Source organism: Drosophila innubila, chromosome X (genome assembly GCF_004354385.1).
Source record: "Drosophila innubila isolate TH190305 chromosome X, UK_Dinn_1.0, whole genome shotgun sequence".
Taxonomy (NCBI): domain Eukaryota; kingdom Metazoa; phylum Arthropoda; class Insecta; order Diptera; family Drosophilidae; genus Drosophila; species Drosophila innubila.
In genome coordinates, this window is record NC_047626.1 from 30,269,743 (window position 1) to 30,293,473 (window position 23,731).

General features: G+C 36.5%; 4 protein-coding genes across 7 annotated transcripts in view; 3 read left to right on the forward strand and 1 right to left on the reverse strand.

Moving 5' to 3' along the window:
- Window positions 1–112: 112 nt before the first annotated feature.
- Window positions 113–5,545, forward strand: LOC117793951 (SH3 domain-binding protein 5). The gene is made up of 6 exons (XM_034634414.1): window positions 113–440; window positions 522–584; window positions 690–1,108; window positions 2,465–2,539; window positions 2,617–3,882; window positions 4,993–5,545. Exons 1-6 carry the CDS (start codon window positions 399–401, stop codon window positions 5,216–5,218), a joined length of 2,091 nt encoding a protein of 696 aa, XP_034490305.1. The 5' UTR covers window positions 113–398; the 3' UTR covers window positions 5,219–5,545.
- Window positions 5,546–6,210: 665 nt separating this feature from the next.
- LOC117793952 (cell wall protein DAN4) lies at window positions 6,211–8,481 on the forward strand. Its single transcript, XM_034634415.1, has one exon. The coding sequence runs from the start codon at window positions 6,335–6,337 to the stop codon at window positions 7,352–7,354; it is 1,020 nt and encodes a 339-aa protein (XP_034490306.1). The 5' UTR covers window positions 6,211–6,334; the 3' UTR covers window positions 7,355–8,481.
- Window positions 8,482–11,389: 2,908 nt separating this feature from the next.
- On the forward strand, window positions 11,390–19,578 carry LOC117787781 (band 7 protein AGAP004871). The gene is made up of 3 exons (XM_034626395.1): window positions 11,390–11,767; window positions 17,155–17,671; window positions 18,703–19,578. Exons 1-3 carry the CDS (start codon window positions 11,569–11,571, stop codon window positions 19,046–19,048), a joined length of 1,062 nt encoding a protein of 353 aa, XP_034482286.1. The 5' UTR covers window positions 11,390–11,568; the 3' UTR covers window positions 19,049–19,578.
- Window positions 19,579–19,762: 184 nt separating this feature from the next.
- Window positions 19,763–23,731, reverse strand: part of LOC117794219 (rhophilin-2) — a 40,321-nt gene continuing 36,352 nt past the window's right edge. For 3 of the 4 annotated variants that reach the window (XM_034634779.1, XM_034634777.1, XM_034634778.1), the window contains exons 8-13: window positions 23,192–23,336; window positions 22,850–23,118; window positions 22,643–22,775; window positions 22,268–22,584; window positions 22,055–22,207; window positions 21,794–21,997 (exon numbers count right to left, since the gene is read on the reverse strand). In XM_034634779.1, the coding sequence (XP_034490670.1) occupies window positions 21,794–21,997; window positions 22,055–22,207; window positions 22,268–22,584; window positions 22,643–22,775; window positions 22,850–23,118; window positions 23,192–23,336 (1,221 nt within the window). Of the gene's footprint in view, window positions 21,025–21,674; window positions 21,998–22,054; window positions 22,208–22,267; window positions 22,585–22,642; window positions 22,776–22,849; window positions 23,119–23,191; window positions 23,337–23,731 lie in introns of those variants that run through there. The other variant, XM_034634776.1, reaches the window with a different exon arrangement.

Consider the following 23,731-nt stretch of genomic DNA (forward strand, 5'->3'; position numbering starts at 1 on the left):
AAAGTCAATATGCTTGATGACTTTTAGGGTATTAGATGTGCAGATACTCGGTCAGCTGGGACGCTTTTTTTTCTTCTTATTTATTTGTCTGTTTGCGTTTGGCAAAAGCTGCGTCCGCTGTGTTGTCATCGTTATATGTACGCATTGTTGTTGTTAATGTTGTTGTTGTTGTTGAAAAGAAGCTTTTTCAGCTTACAACTGCTGTGCTTAATTTTCTATTTGGCAAATCGAATTGACACAGTTAAATCGAAAAGAGTTGAAATCGTTAAATATATCAGTAACTGCTGCACTGCATCCGCAATGACACTCAAGTGAATTGGTTCACAATCGAATTCCCATTCGACTTTCATTCACAGTTTGTGTGAGAGCAAACGATTTAAGCGATTTGACGCGGAGAAATGTCAACGGAAAGCAATACGCCCGTAGATCCTCGTGTTCAGGTATTTGCATCCATATAAAGTATACTTAATACTGAATATGTAAATATATATAAGTATAATCCATTGCTCCTGTTATCACAGATTGAGCTGGAAAAGCTGAACACGGCAACGGACAATATCAACAAATACGAAGTGGAGCTCGATGTGAGTTATTGATTTTTTTGTAACTTTTTTTTATATGCTTACTAGCCCATTTTTGAATATCCACTTTATATAACCGTTGTCATTTGTCATTGCCATAATTGACAGGAATCGAAATGCGAGTTCAAGCGACTGCTGGCCGAGAGCGTGGTCCGCATCAAGGCGGCTGCCCACAAGCTGGGCAACTCCATAGACGCCGCCAAGCCCTATTATGAGTCTCGGATCTATGCCGCCCAGCTGGCCAAGGAGACACAGCAGGCGGCGTCTAATCACGAAAAGGCCAAGTCCATACATGCTGCCGCCAAGGAAATGGTTTACCTGGCCGAGCAGGGACTCGGCGAGAAGTCCACACTGGACACAGCCTGCCAAGAGATGCTCAGCCATGCGGCCAGCAAAGTCAATCAGTCTCAGCTGGAGGTCACCGACACTCGCAATGCCCTCAAGATGTGCCAACTGAAATTGGAGGTGGCCAACAATCGTGTGGGCAAACTTCAGGGTCAACTTAAGCAGGCTTTACGTGCCTCCAGGTACGTCCCATCGTTTTAGATCGAAGCACGTCCTTTCATTTAACGCATGTCCTGGCAGCGGATATTTTTTATATTACTCGTATATTATTATTACGTTTACTTTCATTACCTTTCCAAGAGACAATTCAAAACATATTGCAGGTCCTTCCCATCCCAATATTCGGTTTGTGTCATATGATCACTGATCCCGAGTCTGCATAATCCATTGAGGACTATCTTACTATGAAATTATAATCTTCGGAATCGTGTTTATCTGTTTGCAATCAATGATATAACAATATCCTATTTGCCAAGCCCTATCTAAAATCTGAGTCTACTTAATCCGTTCATTGTGCATAGTCTATTGAGGACTGTTTAAACTATCATTGATAAATCCTTTGGAAAATTTTGTGCTTCGGAAAAGAATAAAGCATTAATATATACTACACATTTAAAATAACAAAAAACTATTCCTATCATGTTACCACTGATTCCACATACATCCGATGACTGATAAAGCTATTACAGATTAATATCGACTTCCTTTTTGCAAAAGTATCGAACCATGTTATGTTACAAAGGAGTTATGTTCAGGAGACGTTTTTAATTTTTCGGAACAATAAATGATTTTCTACACATTTAATACTTTTGTGCACATTGTTTTGATAGCTTTGACACAAAACGTCCTACATACGAAAATTTAATAAAAAATATTTAACAAGTGAAGAAACACTTTTAAAATTAACAAAATGAAACATTTATTTCAAAAAGTTTACTTAAATATATTTTGTTTAATTACAATATTCAACTCAATTCAACTATATTCGACCATTTCAGACAAGTCATCTTTAATATTGCTTGGATGTTTAAGAATTTAAGGAAAATATTATTTAAAAAAAAATCCATTTATTTATTCTTTTATTTCTTAGTAGAAATACTTAACTGAAACGCTTTGGTTAAAGTTTAAGTTGTTTATACAAGTCACTTTTGTAAAAAGTACCAGTACTTTACTTCAATGTATTTGGTAGGTTTAAATTGGAATATAATTTTCAAATTTAAATATCTGTATAATTTAATTTAGCGCTTTCTTTGCCCGATAAAACTTAATCTTTATAGTGATTATTGGAAAAAAATTTGCTTACGATACCTTTGCAAAAAGCGGTCGATATTTAAAAGAATTGATGTGCCTCGTAAAAGGATAAAGCATCTTTAACTATTTTAAATAGGATAAGTTGAGGGTGTCTGCCAGGATATGTCGACTATATCGGCCATATACGATTTGCCGATAAGATAAGCTATTAGATTTCTTGGCATTTTGGTTTTTTTCAACTTTGGTTTCACTTTCGGTTCTATTTCGTTTCTTGTTTGGTTCCTTAGATTGCAGCTGAGGCGCAATTTACTTTTGTTGAAATACCTTAGCATATTGCACGCTTTGTATTGTACCCTATGCTCGTGAGTATGCCTCACCTGTCGCCTTTTGTCACGCCCACTAATATGCGGTCCCCCGCTCCGTCCTTGTCCAAATGCAGGCCCTACTATGAGACGCGTGCAAACTACAATGGACTGTTAAAGGCGCAAAAGCTGCGCGTCAACGAGCTAGAGACAAAGGTCAGCGCCGCCAAATTGACCTACAATGAGGCGCTGAAGAATCTCGAACAGATCTCCGAGGATATACACAGGCAACGGCAGCAGCGAAACAATCTGCTTAACTACGAGGCGATGCTCCGTCAGGTGGACGCCGTTGATGCTCTCACAGCGGGCGTAAAGCAACAATTGCTGGTGCAGTCCGAGCCGCTGATGGAGCCGGAGACGGAACCGGATGAGTATTTAAACATGCCGGATCGACTAAGCAGCGGCGCCAGCTCACCACGTCAGCGTCAGGCTGATCCGCACGACTGTCCGCATTTGCTGCATGATTTCGAGGCGGTGCTGACCTTTCCACAGAAATTGGCTGGTGGCATGCACAAATCGGCCAGCACCAGCGCCACCGATGGCGACAATAATCTGTTTGCCCAGGCGCAAGGACTTCACGGCCCCTATGAGGTGAAACCGCGTTCCGAGTCAGGCAGCAGCTCGCTGGCATCCGCATCAGCATCCGCATCAGCGTCTGCATCAATGTCGGTGCAGCCGGCGGACAATGATATTGATCAATGGACAGAGATTCGTCTGTCGCACTCGGATAGCACCAGTTCGAGCTACTCCAATCAGTCGCTGCTGGAGCAGCACGGCTTCGATGGTGCCGGCGGCATGGGTGGGGGAGGTCAGGGACTGGGCTACGGTTTGGGCAGTTTGGAGCCGGATGCACAGTCACAGCACTCGACATCATCATCGGATGAGCCGAAGCGTAAGGTGACCTGCACTACCATATTCCAGGATGACAGCAGCGGCGGCATCGGTCTATCCGGTCATCCGATAAGCCGCAAGCAAAGCCTCAGCCAATGGCTATCGCGATCCAACAGCTTCAAGAGCAACGGTCGTCGTCAGAGTCTCGATCTTCTCATTGATGCCGGCGACAAGGTGAAGGATGTATTCAGCTATGGCTTTCAAAAAGTCGGACGTACCCTGGAGCGGCGTAACAGTGAATCTGAAATGGCCAGCGAAGGCAATGAGACAGATGCGTTGCTAGCAACAAATACTACGACAACAACAGCGGCAACAGCAGCGGCAGCGACAGCAGCAACGACTGCAGCAACGGGCAATTTATTGGCCAGCAATAATAGCAACATGAACATCAACATCAACATCAACAGCAGCAGCAGCAGCAGCAGCGCCGGCGATTTCTTTTCATTTAGCAGGTCAGTAGACAACGGCAACGGTCGCAGCAGTGGCAGCAGCGGCGGCAGCAGCAGCAGTGGCGGCAGCAGCCTCCTGTGCACGCTGCAGAATCGTCTAACAAAACTCATATGATCAAATCGACGTCACAGCGAACTACTTGATAATCGTTAATCCGATAACCTGCTTAAATGCTATTCAAAATTTAAACAGCACCCACCTAAAAAAAAAAAAAAGAAACCAACTAAAAACTGAGCTACAACTATACAACTACAACAACTAATAAGCTACAGCACTTAACTAAATTCCTAATGCTCGAACAAAATGAATTGGCTGCTTTGATTTGGTCTATTTGCTCTTTGAAAACACATTTCATCACAACCACCACAACAACAACATCAACATGAACTACAACAACAACTACAACTACAACTAACAGCATTGCACGCACGCACGCTTCTACTAAATACCAAAAAAAAAAAAAAAGACAAAAAATAACAAATTTAAAAATCTACTCTCAAAATTTGTATGTACTGCAAATACTATTTATTGTATGTTGTGTGTATTTTGTGGCGCCATGAAATAGCTGCCAAAGGAAACAATTTCATTTCATTGATTTCCAAAACTTCCACATTACTTGGAAGTTCTTTGATATGAAATTGATTCCATTCATTTGATATGTAGAATTTAAATAATTTTCGAATCTGAATTTGTTTGATTTAATTTTTATTCAATTGCAATAATTAGGGCCGTTGTTTTCAATGTCTTGATAAACCCTATATGCTTGATTATAGGCAATTTCCTCTTATTATGTCATTGAAAAACGGTCCTTATTATAATTTGAATTTTCAAAATGATTGACAGTTATTTCATGGAGTCGTTTACATTTGGTGTGACCGTTTCTCATATCTCTTTTTTGATTCTTTTTCACATTAACACATTTTATTAGCTTGACAACATTTATTCCATTCCTTTTTTTTATACAACCTGCTTCAGACATCCCTATATTATTTTTGTTCTCCTTTAAACTCTATCTTGCATCATTCCACTACATTCATTCTATCTGTTACCTTCGCTATCTCTTTTGGTATGACACTCAACAACTATGTACATAAACGGCAACTACTTTACAGATCTTCAGAACCCAAAGAGTTACTATCCGATGAGCAGGTTGAGAATTTGCTGTTGAACCATTCGGTAGATGAGCATGGCGTCATTACAGTGGAGGAATTAAAGTCACCAACTGCAGCAGCAGCCACACCAAGAAGATCAACCACAAGCATGCACCACCCACAACAACAACAACAACAACAACGACAACAACAACAACAACAACAACGTGCCGCATTGATGTTTTAAATGCCTCAATGGCAACTGTACTTAATACTGGACCCGTTTGTGCAAATGATCATGACCATTTCAAGCAATTTAGAAAGAGGCGTACATATCATTCGTCGTTATAGAACCCATTAAGCTTATGCAAAGGAGCAGCTGAGGCCGACGGAATCTGTGCAATATTTTTGTGCATAGTTTTTGACTATGTTTTAATCCTAACATGTGCAATAATGTTGTTTAGCGTACAAAAAACAAAAAAACCAAAAAAAAAATTACATTTTATGCTGTTCTGAAAAGCAATTAACTAACTTACGCATACAAATCAGTTAAATGGTTAAGTGTGTAAACATACAAATATATTAGCAAAAATCATTCCGAAGAGATAAACCACAAAATACAAAATAATTATAGTTATTATACAAAGTACGTTAAAAATATACATATATATTGATATTTACCGTATCATATTTATTATTCTGGAATCATTTACAATCAATTAATACTTAATTTTTACAATTACCGCGTGACGAGGATTACCTCTATATTAACAGAGGAAAGGTTGAAGGCGCACTTAATTCCAAAATTACGTGATAACAATAAAATGGCATACAATTTGAATTTAACGATTTATTTCACCAAATTGTATTCAAGCTGACAGTCAGTATTATTTAGTATTTCTATTAATACGCTGCGGCATCGATACACATCGATAACATTCGGAATACTAGTAATATCGAAATGTTTTTAATACAACAAAAAACATTTCAGCAGCGGTATTATTTAATCAAATCAGCTGATTGCTTCGAGGAAGCTATATAATATATGAATTCTTGTTTTATGTGTGATTATGCATTCTTTGTACATTATGTATGAAGTATTTCAAATGAAAACACTATAATTATCATTGATTGTCATTCGGCATATGTAAATGGAAATTCCAATTTTTCAAGCAAAATTTGTAGTATTTTTCAGTATTTTAATTGCATATTTCACGTGCATGTTATCGATAGCATTTGATATTTGGATTTCGATAGTTTTGCAGCTTCACTATCACTGCAACGGAGCTCCAAGAAATTCCAAACAAAAGCAAAAGACATCGACTGCCAATTTCAGTAACAACGGCGCAATTTAGTGCGGAAAATGAGCGTGATTCCGGTGCTGTTGCTGTTAATGCAGCTGATGGGCGCAGTTATAGGAGGAGCAAACGAGACGGCGGCAGCACTGAATGGAACTGTAATTGAAACTGGAACTGGAAATGCCTCTGTCTCCAATGTGAATGCAACAATAGTGCTTAGCGCAGTCAAGAACAACAACAACAACAACAATGCAACAGGTCCTGCAACAAACACAGGTACAGGTATTCCTACCAAAACGGTAAACACCGAAGGCAACACCGGAAATAGTTCTACGGTATCAAGCAAGGAACTTCCCAAGAACGACAAGGACAGGTCGGACAGCAAAGTCAACACGACAACTACAGTGCAAGCGGCCACATCAGCAAAACCTACAACAACAACTATACAGACACCGCTAGCATTAAATGCAACAGCAATATCAACAACGGCGATAACAAATGCACAATCAACAAAAACAACAGCAACTAACTTAAACAAGCCGCTGACCGAAGGTGGGTTATCACAGAGTGACACCAACAGCCCCAGCAGCAAGAACAACAACAACAACAGCAGCAGCAAACAATCGCCAGCAGGTATTGGCAATGGTAGTGCCAACAGCAGCAACAGCTCCTCCACGACTCCAGCTCCAGCAGCACCATCAACAACATCCACAACATCAACAACAACGACATCAACAACAACGACAACCACAATGCGTCCCTTAAAGCCCAACATTACCCGAAGCATGGCCGTGCCAGTGCCAGGGGAAAAGGATCAACAACTGAATGCGGCAACTATTGATAGTGCCAGAGTGGATGCATCTATAATCAAATCAGATCCAATATCGCAGTCCGTGCAGGAAATGGTCAGCAGCATACCGAATCATGATGAGAATGAGTATCTGGTGCCAATTGTTACTGTCATGTTCACCGTTCCACTTGCCATATTCGTATTCATTATCTTGTATCGGCGTTTTCGGGATCTGTGGACTACACGGCATTACAGGCGCATGGACTTTTTAGTTGATGGCATGTACAACGATTGACGAAGACGCCAACAACAGCAGCAGCAGCAGCTTTACAATAGTAGGGTATTAACAAGTGCTGCCATACGGCTGCCTTAGCGGAAAATATGTTGATAAAGGCACAGCAATTAATATTGAAAGGATTATTAGTTATTTAAGTTTCTTTATTTTATTGTTTTTATGTTGCATAAAATGCAACTAGTTAGATTGAAACAGAAAGAATGAGAGAGAGTCAGAGTGAGAGAGAAGGAGAAAGAGTAATCATGCGAGAGAGATAGATAGACTCTCATGTTGATGCTAAACGGCACTCGCCACAGGTCAGGCTAAATATACACACATTGCTCAGTCAATTAAAAACATTGAGAAAACTTTATATATACACATATGTATGTGCGTACATTCAACATAAATACATAGATATTAGCTTTAAACGCAAGTAATTGCTAACAATATACATACATATATATTCACAGTGGCCAAATTAAATTTTTGATAAGATGCAAATGAATCGCAAAAAATGAGAAATTTAAACTGAATTAATTTCAAGATAACAACATATATCAAGCATTTCATTCAATGAATTCGAATTTTGTAAGCATTTTTGTTAGATTTTTATATATACTTAAAAATCAACTACACTCACGTACTGCACACGCTGCAACCAAATTGTAGAACTTATTATCCAAAAACACTCGAAGCGCAATTAGCAATCAATGAAATCATATATAAAATTACTATACAATATATATACACTGTCCTATAACCATAATGTGCCTTACTATCTTTAGCTCTCAATAATGCTGTAACGAACATGTACATACATACATAGTACTATATCTATCCTCATACATACTTACATATGTATCTGTATCTATATTTGTAACTGTTTGTAACTATAGCTATGCTATTGATATTTCTGGTAGACTTTCAAAGCTCGAAAAATATAGAGGCGCAGCATTTGATCTATGCCCCATTAAAATTAAAAAAAAAAAAAATAAAATAAAAACAAAAATGCCAAAACAAAAACGCAGCTAACCAATAAGCAATTTTTGTAAAGTCCGAAAACAAAAGCAAAATGCGCATTTATTGCATAATAATTTGTTATAAACAAAACAATTACAATAAAGCAAATGCAGTGTAACCAATAATAATCCAGCCGTTTACTCTACTCGCCTTCTTTTGTTAGCCATAACGAGAAACGTGAAACATGTGTAACACGAAACGAGCCTTAGATATGTAAACAATGTGTTCAAAACAACAAACGGAAATATTTCAAAATCATTAGCAAGGATGAGCGCGTTCTTTTCATCACTGCGGACGGCATTCTAATGGCTGTCCAAATATTGAACACGCCATACATTTTTTCAGTCGACAGAGCAATATCAGCTGTTGCCTACAGTGTTGAAAAACGCCACACCATATCTGTCAACTCTTTTTTATGCCTTTTGTGAGTACCGCACTAGCGGAACTCAAGCGAGATAATTTATCTTTCGTTTCGCCACTGTTTTTTATATGGAGTTTATCTTAGCTAACGGAATTTTTTGATGTGACTACCTACCCTAGATACCAGAATATTCAGGGGTGCCACAGAAAACGAAACCATCCGAAAATCTCCCAAATTCCCATACATTTTTGGAAGATTTTCGGTTTTGGTTTCTGCGGCACCCCTAATAGACTTGCAGTCTATCGATAGATTTAGCTTACATAAATCAGTTAAATCAAAACTATTTATTTTTCTTTCGGTGTTTGTGTTTTCTGTCATGGGTTTGGTTCTTTAACAACTTAAAAAAACACACACAAAAAACGCTTTAGAAACAAGGACGTGGGCGTAGCCAGGATATAAATTCGGGGTTGGGACTGTTAGGTTCATATTGAATATGGTAGCAGGATCTATTTGCATCAAATACACGGACCTGTATCACACTTCATTAAGATAAACTTAAAACTGAGAGACTAGTTGGCATAGAGACAGAGTGACAGAAAGACAGATGGACTTAGAGGACTCACAGACGGACTTAGTTCGTTGCCCGTATCAAGGGTCACAATTAGAGTGTTACAAAGCTCATTACAAAATTTGGTACACTTTGTAAATGAATAAAAATGTTGAATTAGAATCCAATTTGAAAGGATATTTGAATACGACTAATACGGGTAACATTTCTGTTGTGACCCAAATGCCGCAAAACATTTTGAAGTTTTAAACACAAGGAAGATAAATAATTTAACGATTTGGTAAGAAAAAGTTATCTTTTCGTTTTTTTATTCCAATACAATTGAGGTTAATGTGTTATGCAGATATTTGTAGAACACATAAGAAAGTAGATAATTTCTTAAAATGTGAGTAGTTTTGCAATAGTGAAAAACATTTTTGAAAACGTTAAGTCTTATCAATAAAATTAACTCAACAATTTCCGTAAGACTAACCTAAAGATCTGTTTTTGCTCTAAGGGATTATGAATTTAGGGAAAAACTAAAGATCTTTTTGACTTTATTTGTTTCAAATAACTAAAATCACTTGACCTTTTGTTGTTAATCACCAGCGGATGTTCCCTGATTAAGACAAATGTCTAACAACCTGCAAAATAGAGAACACCTCCTCCTCCTCCACCTACACCACTGACAAATTCACCACCTCATGGCATCCCCATCCAGCAGCGGTGAACAAAGCAACTTTTTCTGTTTCTGAAGTGGTTTATAAATTATCTCCGTCCCAAGTTCGTTCGTTTCTAATAATCTAAACAACACAGAAGACAAACTGACAAGTAAGAACGCTCTAGTTGAGTCGCCGACTATAAGCTACCCGTTACTCAAATTATATTTATATGTAAGGCATCTCCGACCCTATAAACTATATATTTTCTTGATCAGCATCAATAGCCGAGTCGATATAGCCATGTCCGTCTGTCTCTCTGTGTAAGCGCCTAGATCTCAAAGACTATAAGAGCTAGAGTAACCAAATTAGACACACATTTGCCTGCAGTTTTAAGATATACCGTTTTTCTTTGTAAATAACGTTAGCTATTATTGTTATCTATCATCCTACTTATTCACAAACAAATTGATTTAACAGCAGTAATTGCTGTTTTGATTTAAAATGCAGTACAAGCTCCTAAAAGTATGTAACAAGTATTCCTAAAGTAGGGTTCTTGGTAATAGCCTTTCCCACTAATTTAAATTGTATCTATAAATTTCAAACCTTTTTTTTTAAACAAATTCTATGCCATTTTGGGAACTCACTCGCTGGAATTAATTTATACAAGAGAAAAATACATTTACATAGGAAACAAATTAAGAACTTTAGTGAATTTTTTTTATGGAAAATCGATTTATTTAACTGGATTAATCGCCAAATAGGAATTGAATGATAGTAGTGAAAAATCGCTTCAATCAATTCGTTAATATTTTGATATATTTTTACATCACTGGTATTAAATTAAATTTATTATATTATTATATTATTCATATTCAAAAGAATAATTAATTTATATGTAAAACATAATATGTTAGGTTAAGTAGGTTAATAAAATATGTATTTATATAATTTATGTTTGTGACTAGTGCACTAATTTAGAAGGATACCCTTGTAGCACTAGGAATTAAGAATCATGTAAAATACTAGTTCTACTTTAAAACTGTGTGTGCTAAGGTGGTTTCTGGAGGTTTTGGGGGTGAAAGGGGCGTAGTAAATATTTATAACAAACACTGTGATGTCCATTAGCTTCATAACAGGATGTGTTCAAAATTAGGTTGCTCTAGTTCTTATATTCCCTGAAATCTATGTGTTGATAAAGATATTACGATATCGTCTCGGCTGTTGATGTTGATCAAGAATATATATAGTTTACTGGGTCTGCCACATCTTCTCACTGTTATATATGGTACATGGCACCGAATGGAATATAACTTTATACTCTACTAGTAACGGGTATAACAAAAACAAAAACGCTGCTGCCTCCGCGATCCACATTGATGATCGTGTCTATATGTGTGTGTTAATTTTCTTTAACAGCCGAATTCGGGACAGAGGCGCCGTAATCGTGTGAAATGAGCCGAACAACTGCCTCGGCGTTTGGGATTTGTTGGACCGCTGATCATTTGGAAACGAGCACTGAACGCGTGCAGTGGCCATCGTGTGTTTCACTATCGGTTCGTGACGGGAAAGGCAACAGCAAAAGCAACTATATAATTATAACTGTATCAATTGTAATCAATAATCTAGAATACAAGAAAACAAAATGCATCCTGCATCGCCGCATCAACATCGTTCGCGTCTTAACGTCAGCGGAACCGGAGCAACACCTGGTCAATCGCAAAGCCCGCCGGATTCTTTTACATTGAGTCCACAACAGCATCATCCCCACCATTCTCAGCAGCAACAGCAGCACACGGTCCAAATCAGTTCCAGTGCACATCCTTATCAGGGGCTCAAAACCTGTAAGCACTATTACGTATACAATTTATTCAAATCTTATCCTCAATGTAGATACATTAATATAGCGATTGTTTTTCAAGCTTACCATAGTTTGATTTACTTAAAAATCCATTTATCAAAATCCATAACCTTTTAAAAACTTGTCATTATTTTTCATATAAACTAATCAGGCCAGATATACGGTATATGCACTGATAAAAAAAAGGTCTAAAATCAAGATTTTGGTCTCAGAACTAAGATTTTTGGTCTAAAAAATGCGTCGAGAACATAAAATTCTTAAATTAAGAGAACACTTCTTGTTTTAAAGAACATTTTAAATAAGACCAGGTTCTTATTTTAAGAGTAAATGTTCTTAAAATTAAAACAAAAACAAATAAAAATTATTTTTTTATATTTATGCTTCTTTTTAATTTTGATTTATATACACATTTTATTCGGTCTTAGTAATTTTATAAATGTTAATTTAATTTGTAACTAGTAGGATTCGAACCGCCGACTACTGCTTCACAACTGAAGCGGCTTCTCTAACCAGAGCGCCACGGTGCCACCATTTGTTTGATACGAAATAGTACATATTTATACTTTCCTAACAATTTAAGATTTTTTTTTTCTTATATTAAGATTTTAAGATTTTTTAGATTAATAATCTTAGTTCTAGTAATTTGGTCTTAAAATAATCTTATTTTAAGAACAAAATATTTAAGTTGAATGTCCTTGATTTTAGAATTTAACCTTTTTTCAGTGTGGGTTCCAGAAACAAACAACCGCCCCGGGCGCTAAGATATTAGGGGCTCCGAAAATATAAAAGTTTTATTTTTCAAAAAGAGTTTGAACTTGGCAAAAAGTTGGGGTGTTGAGCCTGAAATTAAATTAATCAGAAAACGAAAAGTGCGAAAACAATTTTAATATGTGACTGCAGATGATAGCAAACACATACCAGAAACTGTACATTTCCAAATCCATTTTTAGAATCAAATCGACCCCATCATTTAGCAACTAAAATTGAGATTTGAGGCACTTTTTAATGTTTCTGAGGATTTGAATTATTACACAGGCGTTAACACTAAATCCAAATTGAACAATGAACTTGAAAAGCATACAATGAATTTGACACCGATTTTTGAACGATTCTAGGTCACATCAGCATTAGCCGATCGTTTTTTTTTTTAGCAAACTTCAAAAAAATTTGAACCACTTACGATCATCAATTGGACAAGAAAGACTTAGCAGTCTCCGTTTGCTAACAATCGAATTTCTCCAAATATGGGTAAAATAATTTATGATTTTGCTTTTATAAAAGCTAACAAAATAGGTATTCATTTGGGACACCTTAAATCAATTTTACACAGAAAAAACAAACCATTATAAAATTAAAGTTGAAAACTCTTAATTTTAGCATGTAATTTTAATTTTGTATTCAGGATGTTGTTGTTAAATTCAGACAATGTGCAGATAAAATGGCAACGACTCAGCATTTATGTAAAAAGTCAAAGAAGTCTAAAATATTTGATCTTACTAAAAAAGAAATTTTAAAATTAACTTTCAACTTAGGTCAACATCTTAAGAGTATTGTCACCAAATTTGGTTCCTCTAACTCTAATAGTCTTGGAGATAAAAGTTTTTAAAATGGTGTAACATAATCTACCTTGAATCTAATAGTATCCATTTTTGAGTAACGAGCTAATTATCATATTTTAAGTTTTTATTGTTGAAACATTTAATCAACTGGACACTGGAGATGTCCATTTTAATATGTTTTTAAAAGGAATTATCTTTGTTTTGTTTTGTGGGGCGAGGGGTGCGGGGGGGCGCCGCCACATTTACATAGTTAGTATTTATTCGAATGATTTATGAAATAAGCACCTTAAAATACACTGAATTTTATAAAATTGTAAATTGTTGACTAAAAAAGTTTCGTGTAGTTGCTTATATCATAACACTGTCTCTTAAAGACTTTATCTGATTGTTGGCATTTTATTAGTTTTTAGCAACGTTTCCAACTATTTGGCCGTATTTGCTAGTTCATGCTGGCTGAATGTTAAGTTCATAAAATATTCACGCATGGCTAAAGATACAAGTACAAAAGATACAAATAGTTTTCGTTATGTGCGACCTTATACATAAATCTGCAGCGTTTCCGTTCGTTCCGTAATCCGTAAATTTATATTTATGCAATTGAAAATCATAATTCAAGCACGAGATATATTGATTGGGATTTGGTTTTACCAGCAGAAGAAATGATTCATTCAAAGTCGGATGGTAGTTTTATAATGAATTGTTTAGAACAGGCCCAGTCAGCGACCACCTATGAAGTATGCAATATAAACTGTGGACCGACAAGTAAAAATAAATAGTAGACGATCGAGGCGAAGCCGATACGTATCCGTGATATAAATCGTATTGTCTAAACTTATAAGATAAACAAAAGCTCAACTGAAAATAACCCTGCCTTCTATTCATCTACTATATAGACTGCTACTGCTACTCGTACTCGTGTCTGTATATAAACATTCCATAAATGTTCCAATTGGCATAGCCCCCATGGAGATTGTTTAGTTTGCTGCCTGCCCCGAGATGAGGAATCAGTTGAACCTGCCGACCAACTCGTTAAAAACAATACAACAAACACACATCACAGGGGCCAAAACTTATGTATTTAGTATGAGCATGAATGTACTTTGTATTTACGTCCATATAAATATGGGCCACGGGCTTATTTAGCAATATACAAATGCCAAATTATGCACTAACTATTTATATACACAGTTTAACAGCATATGTAGATAAACTTGTATATATATAGTATGTACACAGATCTCTGATATCCTTTCCACATGCGTCTCATGCCTCTTTAAGGGCAAGAACTAGTTGATTTATCTGATTGATAAACTATGACCACATAGAATTATAATTTACTCATAATGTTTTGTTTTCAATTGAAAAAAATTGACAATAATATAAAATATTGATTTCTTTATTTTTACAGATAATCTCTTCTCCGTCAGTTTTGAAACAATTTTGAATCTTGAGTTATAAGAGTTTTGCAGTAAATAAGTTAGACCACTATATTAAATAGCTGTCAAGGGAACGATCCGTTCAAATCACAAAAAATTTAAAAAATCGTCAAAATACAAGAAAGAGAAAAACATCAAAATTATGCTTTCAAGGAAATCTTTACCATGATTTGAATATATTGATTTTTATGGATCTTCATCAAGGATAATGATTATTTATAAGTTATTATTTGAATGGGAAAAAATCAAAATCACATACAATCATCACATATGATTTTTTTGTTTTTGATCAAAATAAAAATCAATTGAAATTTATAGCTTACGGGTAGGAGTCTTTTCCAATATTGTCGAATGTACTTATAAAGCAAACCCAGTGGTGTCACATGAGTCAAAAAAAAAGAATTGAATTGAAAATTATTAGTTAGGTATCATTTTTATTTGCTTTGCGATGAATCATGTGAATTAAGTCGAAGACAATGACTAATATTAACTTTCTTTCTTGCTTCCTATACCCGTTACTTAAAAATAAGGAAACGGGTATATTGTGTTTGTTGGAATGTATGTCTGTCCGTCTGTCCGTCCGTCTATCCGCGCCTAGATCTCAGGGACTAAAAGAGATGGAGTAACTAAATTTCCTCACACATATTTCTATAGACACCACGCAGATCAAGTTTGTTTCAAATTTAAGTCACGCCTCTTCCGCTCCCTCAGTTTTTAAGGTAATACGTTTTTTGTGGTTATTAACGTTATCTATTAGTTTTATCTATTATCCCACTGAATCGATTCAAGATCGGACAAGTAGAACGGCAGTTATGGCGATTTAATGTTTTCAAAGTAGTACAAGTAATTTCTTTAATTAGTTTTAAGTATTTTTATATATTTTGAAATAAGTAACGGGTATCCTATGGTCGGAATCTCGACAATAGCCTTACCGACTAGTTTTTTTTTACTTAAAATGTGTACTACGGACACGTTTGCCATAGTGAAAATCTCCATATGATTAATTTCAAATGAAGTACAAAATATTTTGGTTTATTCCATTTGACCTCTAACTGTGCCATGCCCGATTTTTGAATACAGGTATACCTTCACATTGGTAACAAGAGAGGGATTACAAAGACCCAAGAAAAATATGTGGGGAAGTTGTTCCCGTTTCCAGAAAATAAAGTTTGATAAGCTGTAAATCTATAGTTGAAGAACAAACGGAAATCCGAAGCAGCATCAACAAGTGCCACAATACACGCCCATTGAACTCTCTCTTGCCCCCGTAGACCATGTGTCTTCAATTTCAATTCAATTGCTTGCGAAATTTTGTGATAAATACGTCGAATTTTCTGCCTCTAGTTCGGTTTCTCTTTCTCTCTTTCTCTTTCCATCTCTGTATCACTGCGGACGGCAGTTCGCGTTAGTGACGAAAGCAGCACGAAGGGTGCGAAAGGCGACTAACTATATATACAGCTAAGTTGGAAAATTTGCTACGACTGTCCGATCAGATCGAGTTATATACCGATCGAAAGGTTTAGTCCTAACTTACAAAATGGCATACTAAAACTTTTTCTAATTCACCTCGGTCATGAGATACGGGGGTGTAAGTGGGCGGGGAAAAATTTGTATGATCGCAGCTTGTGGAGCCGTTGGAGCTTTTTTGTAAAATTATTTATTTTTTAAAAATTCTTATTAAAAATACGCGTCGATCGATACCTCAATGACCCACATCCGTTAACTGGTTCAAAAGATAAATAAATTTGAAATTTTTAGTGCACTTTTCAAAATGAAATGAAAAGTTAGTTTCTTTGTTTGTCTGTTTGTATCAAAGCGCTAAAAAAGCTAAGATGTAATGATGGGGATATATTCCTCTTTGAAAATGTAGAAATGTTTGTTTTACGACTTTTTCAATTTCCCGCTAGTTTAGCGGGAAAACGCTAAATCCCGCTAAAATTGAAACTCCAACAGTTTCCAAACCATAGAATCTACAGATATGTTCTATATATCATTGGAAAGGTATGTTTGAGGGCTTTTATGCGTACCTTAAAACTTTTTCTTAAGTATTCAGGTAACATTATACAGGTGATATAATGTTTTTAAGCTTACATTTTGGCGATTTTTGACAAAACGGCTCTAACGATTTCTGTTACATTTTATTATGCTGTAAAACGTTTTCGCGTTTTTTGGTATATGAAACATAAATTTCGCTTTTTATTTGTTAATTTATATTTTTATTTAAAATTTTTAGATTAAACTGAATTTTGTTCGTCACAAAATTGGATGTCAGAAATTTTGGGGCTAGAAATTGCTTTCGTCACTAGACTTTTACCTCGTGTAGAGGTATTTTTTGTGGGATCTTTATAACATGAGTATTTATTTGTGTCTTGCAGCTGAGAATGATGACATGGGCTGTGTGGAACTCCTGGCCACGGCTATATCGGTGCTGATCATGATACTCACGTTTCCCATTTCGGTGTTCATCTGCTTCAAGGTGGTCTCCGAGTATGAGCGTGCGGTAATCTTTCGGATGGGTCGACTGCGCAGTGGAGGAGCACGAGGGCCGGGCGTCTTCTTTGTCCTACCCTGCGTAGATGACTATTATCCGGTAGACTTACGAACTGTCTCTTTTGATGTACCGCCGCAAGAGGTGCTGTCAAAGGATTCGGTAACAGTTACCGTCGATGCGGTCGTCTACTATCGCATCAGTGATCCGCTAAAGGCGGTTATTCAGGTGTCCAACTACAGCCATTCTACCCGTCTGTTAGCTGCCACCACGCTGCGTAATGTGCTCGGAACTCGCAACCTATCCGAGCTGCTCACCGAACGTGAGACCATCTCGCATACTATGCAAATGTCCCTAGACGAGGCTACCGATCCTTGGGGTGTCAAGGTGGAACGTGTTGAAATGTAAGTGAATATACAATTGCTTAAATAGACAAACAAGAAAATTACAATACTTGGCTTTTTGCCTATTGAAAATGAACAAAAGAGATTATTATATAGTTTTGCAAATTTAAAGTAGATCTATTCCTTTCCGTTTGTCTGCATTAGTTTTTCAATCCCAGAAACAATAAAAGCTATACCCAACATTTGGTATGTACCATAGCTTTCTATGTCATACCATCAATTATGCTCCAGTAATCGCAAACTTTTAAACTTGTAATTATGTCTGTATTACTTTTCGCAACTTCACATAATCATGATTAATGATCATCATTACATCCGTTTATAAGGATTCAAATAAGCTCTTTCAGTTTGTAGAGCTCTTTGCTTTATGTTTTGGTAAATGGCGCCAGAGAGACGCACAAGCGCTCGAGAGCACACGTGTTGACCGCCAGCAAACTTAAAATAATAAATACATACACGCACAAGCAAAAAATTAAGCAAAAATAAAAAAAACAGTGCGTGTGTTTTTTTTTTTTTTTATTGAAAAAACTCGATTTTTGCAATTCGATTTACTATTTTCCGATATATCGACAACTCGATGCTTACTTTTAGCGATATTCTATTTCGTTATAAAACTCGATCTAAAGTTTGGACTTACATCACTAGTGCCAACCGATGTTGTGGGCGGGTTTAAATGAATGTTATCGACTAAAGCGATCTTCTATCTTCGTAAAGTTCAAAATTTCGACTTGAAAAAAAAATTATGATTCGACAAGACCAAAGCAATTTAATGAGTCCTAGAAATTGTAAATAAATTATGTTCATAAAAAAACCCAAGAATAAAAAAACACATTCTATTTTTTAAAACTCTTAATATGTACATATATGTATGGGGAAAATCAATGAATCGAAATAATTGGCTTTCATTAGCAAATTTTACAAATCGATTTTAAACTCGATGCTTAGTTTGGATTTAAGTCACTAATATATGCTTTTAGCTAGATGTATAAGTTCTCTCAGTGTAGTAATTCTTACTGTATTTTGTTTTGTAGTAAGGACGTTTCGCTACCCACAGCGTTGCAACGCGCGATGGCCGCCGAGGCAGAAGCAGCACGTGAGGCACGGGCTAAGGTAATTGCTGCTGAGGGAGAGATGAAATCATCGCGAGCATTGAAGGAGGCGTCGGAGATTATCTCGGCCAGTCCGTCAGCATTACAGCTGCGATATTTGCAAACACTAAGCAGCATCTCGGCGGAAAAGAACTCGACAATAATATTTCCGTTGCCCATGGAGCTGCTAACGCCATTCCTTAACTCATCCGCCCAGTTGGCTGCCAATGCTCATGCAACGCCATCGCCGCTTCATCGGCATCAGCACCAGCACCAGCATCACCAGTGACGATCAATGTCGGTGCTGCAGCCATACCTGGAGGCGTTGGGTCGCTGCGAGCTGCGTCGGCAAATTGCTGGGCACGACAACGCTGACGATGATGACGACATTGTCGGCTATCTACTGTGAATGGCACTGCACAGGTCTGCTATAGTTTCTGATGTTCTCGATGTAGCTGATGTTCTCGATGCAGGTCACAGGAACTTACCTGTACAGAGGAATACAAGATTAACCATACACCAATGAGTTCGCTCAATCTCAACGGATGTTCCTTTTCAGACTGATGTGTGAGGAAAATTTCGCCAATGCCGATACCAAAACCTATATTTTAGTAATAGCTGAAAGAATTTTTTTTTTATTCAGGTGTGTTCTACATAAAAACTAAATCCATGCAAAAAATTTTCGAGAGATTTGACAGAATGTAAAATTGATTGAATTAAATTAAATTGTGTTTTAAATTGATAAAAAATTCATTAAATAAATGAATAAGATTGTGAATTATTTAAAGAAGAACACCGCAGAATAAGTTTATTATGGCGTCAAACTGGTCACTGTAAATTGGAATACTCTTTCGGTGGGGCTTATTAACTGTCCTACAATAGCCTATTCCCCAACATAACGTTAAACATTCATAATGACTTGCACTCACAATTAAATTTATTCATAAATATTTTATAATTTTTATAAAATACAAGTATTGTGTATAAGTAATATAATATGTATGTGTGTATGTATTTAAAATGGCTTTTATAAAATGTATAAAAATTAGTTGTAACTTAAGAATACACATATATACATAGCATTTTGCGAAAATTAACTGAACTCAACTCATAGTTCGTTCCATCTAGAGTTGAACATTTACATAGGTATGTAAACCTTAACAAGAACCACACAACTAAAATAGTTTTTAATATACATTTTGCATAATACATATATCAACTACCTTATTATGCACGCATAAGAGCTTTGTACAAAGGGGAAAGACGAAATTAATCTTTTATTTTTCGAAGATTTTGAATGAATGGCTTTTGAAAAGAACCGATCGAAAATTTCAGAGTTATACATGTTTCATTTCGTATTTCGAACATATTTTCGAAGACACTAAAATCAACAAAATTATAAATTTAAAATGTTTATGTATATGATTATTTATACAAATAATTGAATTTAATTTAATGAATTTATGATATTTTTTCAAATCTCTTAAAATTCTTAAAATTCTTTGACATTAAAGAGCATTGGATGCATAGTTTTAGGGCCACCAAATTTTGAGTTGCTTTTAGAAATTTTTAAAACACACGTGAATGCTCGAAGTAGCAATTTGACCTCGAAGTCATATTAGTCTTCACCCTCACTAGCCCTCCCCTGCCCCCCTGTCTACTTCCTTGTGCGTGCATGTATGTACTATGTATCAGGTTGTTTAGGTAGGTATGATGAAATATGTAAATACTTTTTGGGATCTGCAGCGCTAACAAGTGTCGATTGTAATACACATTTTGCACGAAATGTTTAAATACTCCACAATCAGATATCTGATTGTTGATTATCATGCACTTTTAACTCGCATTCTTGAAAATATTTTCCATGCTGGCGGAAAATAAATGGAATTTAGAGGAGCATAAGTGAAGGTTTACACTAGGTAACCAGCCAGATTGTAACTTTTACCGAACCCACTTTTCTCGTAATACATATGGGGCACCAGGCGAGAAAAACCCAATTTAATAATTTCTTTAAGACTTATCAAATCGGTTGTGACCTTCTCGACTAAAGATCAAAAATGCAAGCTAACCTCATAAGAAAAGTTAAAAAATTATATGGATAGATTTAAAAAAAATCTGGCTATCGAAGTGATTTTAAAGTGTTTTTTTTTTTTTATGAGGCCATATGTATTAGAAAAAATGAGTTTGGTAAGGGTTACAAAGCACGTGCAATTTTGTTGAGTAGTGTTAATTAAGTGCGGGATATAGATATATAATTATTTATTTGTATATACATATATATATATATTATAGAGTGTGTCAATTTGTATGGATTAAAAAAAAATGCACAAAGCGGTTATGAAATTCGTAATCTGCGATGAATTCTAAGAAGAATTGCAAATGAAACTATGGGTCTAAAATCAATATCGAGCTTCCACATTTTACAGAGAAGTTATTCATATATTGGTAATTGTCTGTTAGGTATAACTTTCCTCTAAAAGCAAAAAAAATTTAAAACCCAAATAGAGGGCGATTTTTGATGAATTGAATGAGATAAGAATAAGTTGGCTGTCTCTTTTAAATTGAATTTTAAAATTAATGCAAAATTAATTTTTTTACTGAAACTTGACAAAAGTGCTTATGTTTAAAATTCAATTAAAAAAAACTAGTTAAGTCCGCCAACTAATTCTTATCTCTAAATTCTTTATAATTCGGCCTCTATCTGTGGTTTTTTTTTTTTTTAGCTTAGTTTTACCTAACAGACAGTTTTGCCATACAAAACACATGAAACCCTTCCTCGAAAAAAGTGGAAGCTCGATATTGATTTTAGACATACATGTATGGTTTCTTGGGCAATTCTTCTTAGAATTCATCGTAGATTACGAATTTCATAACCGCTTTGTCGCGAACGAAAAAAATGACCCACTCTAATATGTATATATATATATACATAAAAGAAAATTCACTTCGCTTTAAAACAGAATAATGGCCACTGCATCGTAAGTTAAAACATAACTTAATATAAGTAATCGCTTCTGCTACTGATAAATAACACTCAGAAAATCTTCGCTAAGCTCGGCGTGCGGCGGAACGGATTCCATGAACTGGAAGATACACTGCCCACGAAGCGCGTCTTGGCTGATGTCTTGAGACGCAGTTTGGGTTTTGTTGTCGTGCTGGTGGGGCTGGAGGAGCCAGACGAAACGCCTGACGAACTGGCAGCCGATAATGTTGATATTGAGCCTTTCGATGAAAGTGGCTGCGAATTGATAAACAGTGATGAACAGTGATAAATGCAATAAATCATAAAGCTTACCTTTAAATAGTTGCGATCCATTGGCGTTATAACTTTAAGTTCAAGTGCCGCGCCACAAGATTGGATAAGCCTAACAACCTGCTGATGTGAATACCATTTCACATCCATTCCTGCGATTTCCACTATGAAGTCGCCCTCTTTGATGCCACCCAGCTGTTAATGTGAATAAAGTATATTAATATTTATTTTAGTGAGTGGATAGGGCATACTCACATCTGCCAGGGAATTAATTTCGACATGTGCTATTATCACAGGCGCATCGCCACGCACATGAAAGCCAAAGTTCTCAAGCTCCTCCTTGTACTGACTGCAGCCGGCCTCGTGACCCTCATCAGCCGCCGGACAGTGACAGTGGTAGTTGCTGGGGTCGTGGTACATAGCTGAGCCTTTCTGCAGTCGCACACAACGCGGTGCAGTCCAGTGGCGACGTGCGGAGAATATTGCAATTGGGCCGAGTCGCTTGAAAGGGTCCTCCACTTTATAAGATGTAAAATCGGGACCCGTCAAAGAGAGCGTAAACTTTGAGGATGCTACAATCGGAATGGCGTTGGCGTTATTAGACATATTAAGGTTTCTTCATATAATCACCTTCAACAGTGCGCTCAACCAGATCGTAGCACTCGTCAATGTTTTTGACCGGCGCTTGCAGGCAGAATCTTTCGTACTCCTCGTGAGTCTTGTAGTGTGCCTCCTTAATGACCTGCGTAAGTGATGTTTTGTTCTACAACAATAAAGAACATCTCTGTAGCATGAAAAAGGTTCATCATTGCAATGGAAGTGACAAGTCTGACTCACCTTTAGATATCGGCACATGCGTTGCAATCGTTGTGCCTCCTCATGACTAGCCAGAGCTTCTTTTAAGTGGGTGCGCTTGATGGCAACAACACTGGCGCTCTCATCCTCACTTTCACTGCTGGCCTCTGTGGCACGCAGTGCCTCCCGCGCATTGCCAATGAACGACTCGTTCGATGACACCGTCTGACTCTTTTTGGTGCCTAGCGATACATTGTCACCATCGCCCACAGTCGCATCAATGCTCCGCGCCTCATAGTGATGTGCCAACGCTGCGAATGCAAATGCGTCAGTATAGTACGATATTAATAGCAATTTCATGGCCAACAAATTTCAGCGACTCACCTTTGTACAATTCAGCTTTAAGCGGCACCAGACCCGCCCAGCATTCGGGCAGGTAGGTGTGCGTGTCGTTCACTTGGATGTTCTTGTGCATCTCATTGTACTCCACCGACAGTTGTGCCGCTTCACCAGCCAAGTCCCGAAAGAGCTGCAATACATGTGAATTATTATTACTATTAAGTAACAAAAAGATAAAGTCAATCGACTTTTTCGTTTAAAATAATCGATGACGTTACAAAAATAGAATGCAAACTCTCCGAAACGGGCTTTATGCAAGAAACTTTTTTGAATATGTATAGAAATAATCTAAGTTAATGTCTCTTGAAGTATTGATTTAAAAAAACCTTTTCACGTTTTATTTTAAATAGCTTTAGTCTGCCACGTTACGTTACTCAAATTACTCAATGATTTAATTGAACCCGGAGACTAAAATAAATATAATTCTCTGGCATGCAACCTTTGTATAATTTAAATATAATTAAATTATTAAAATGTCACTAATGTTTATTTTAGTATAAAAGGCACAAATAAAGAAAAAATAAA

Excerpts from the sequence above, each read along its gene's own strand:
- LOC117793951 (XM_034634414.1), top strand. The coding sequence starts at position 399 with ATGTCAACGGAAAGCAATACGCCCGTAGATCCTCGTGTTCAG. Across the intron at positions 441-521 it reads CCGTAGATCCTCGTGTTCAG|ATTGAGCTGGAAAAGCTGAA; the intron begins GTATTTGCATCC and ends CTGTTATCACAG. Across the intron at positions 3,883-4,992 it reads GATTTCTTTTCATTTAGCAG|ATCTTCAGAACCCAAAGAGT; the intron begins GTCAGTAGACAA and ends ACTACTTTACAG.
- LOC117787781 (XM_034626395.1), top strand. The coding sequence starts at position 11,569 with ATGCATCCTGCATCGCCGCATCAACATCGTTCGCGTCTTAACGTCAGC. Across the intron at positions 11,768-17,154 it reads TTATCAGGGGCTCAAAACCT|CTGAGAATGATGACATGGGC; the intron begins GTAAGCACTATT and ends TGTGTCTTGCAG. Across the intron at positions 17,672-18,702 it reads AAGGTGGAACGTGTTGAAAT|TAAGGACGTTTCGCTACCCA; the intron begins GTAAGTGAATAT and ends TTTGTTTTGTAG.
- LOC117793952 (XM_034634415.1), top strand. The coding sequence starts at position 6,335 with ATGAGCGTGATTCCGGTGCTGTTGCTGTTAATGCAGCTGATGGGCGCA.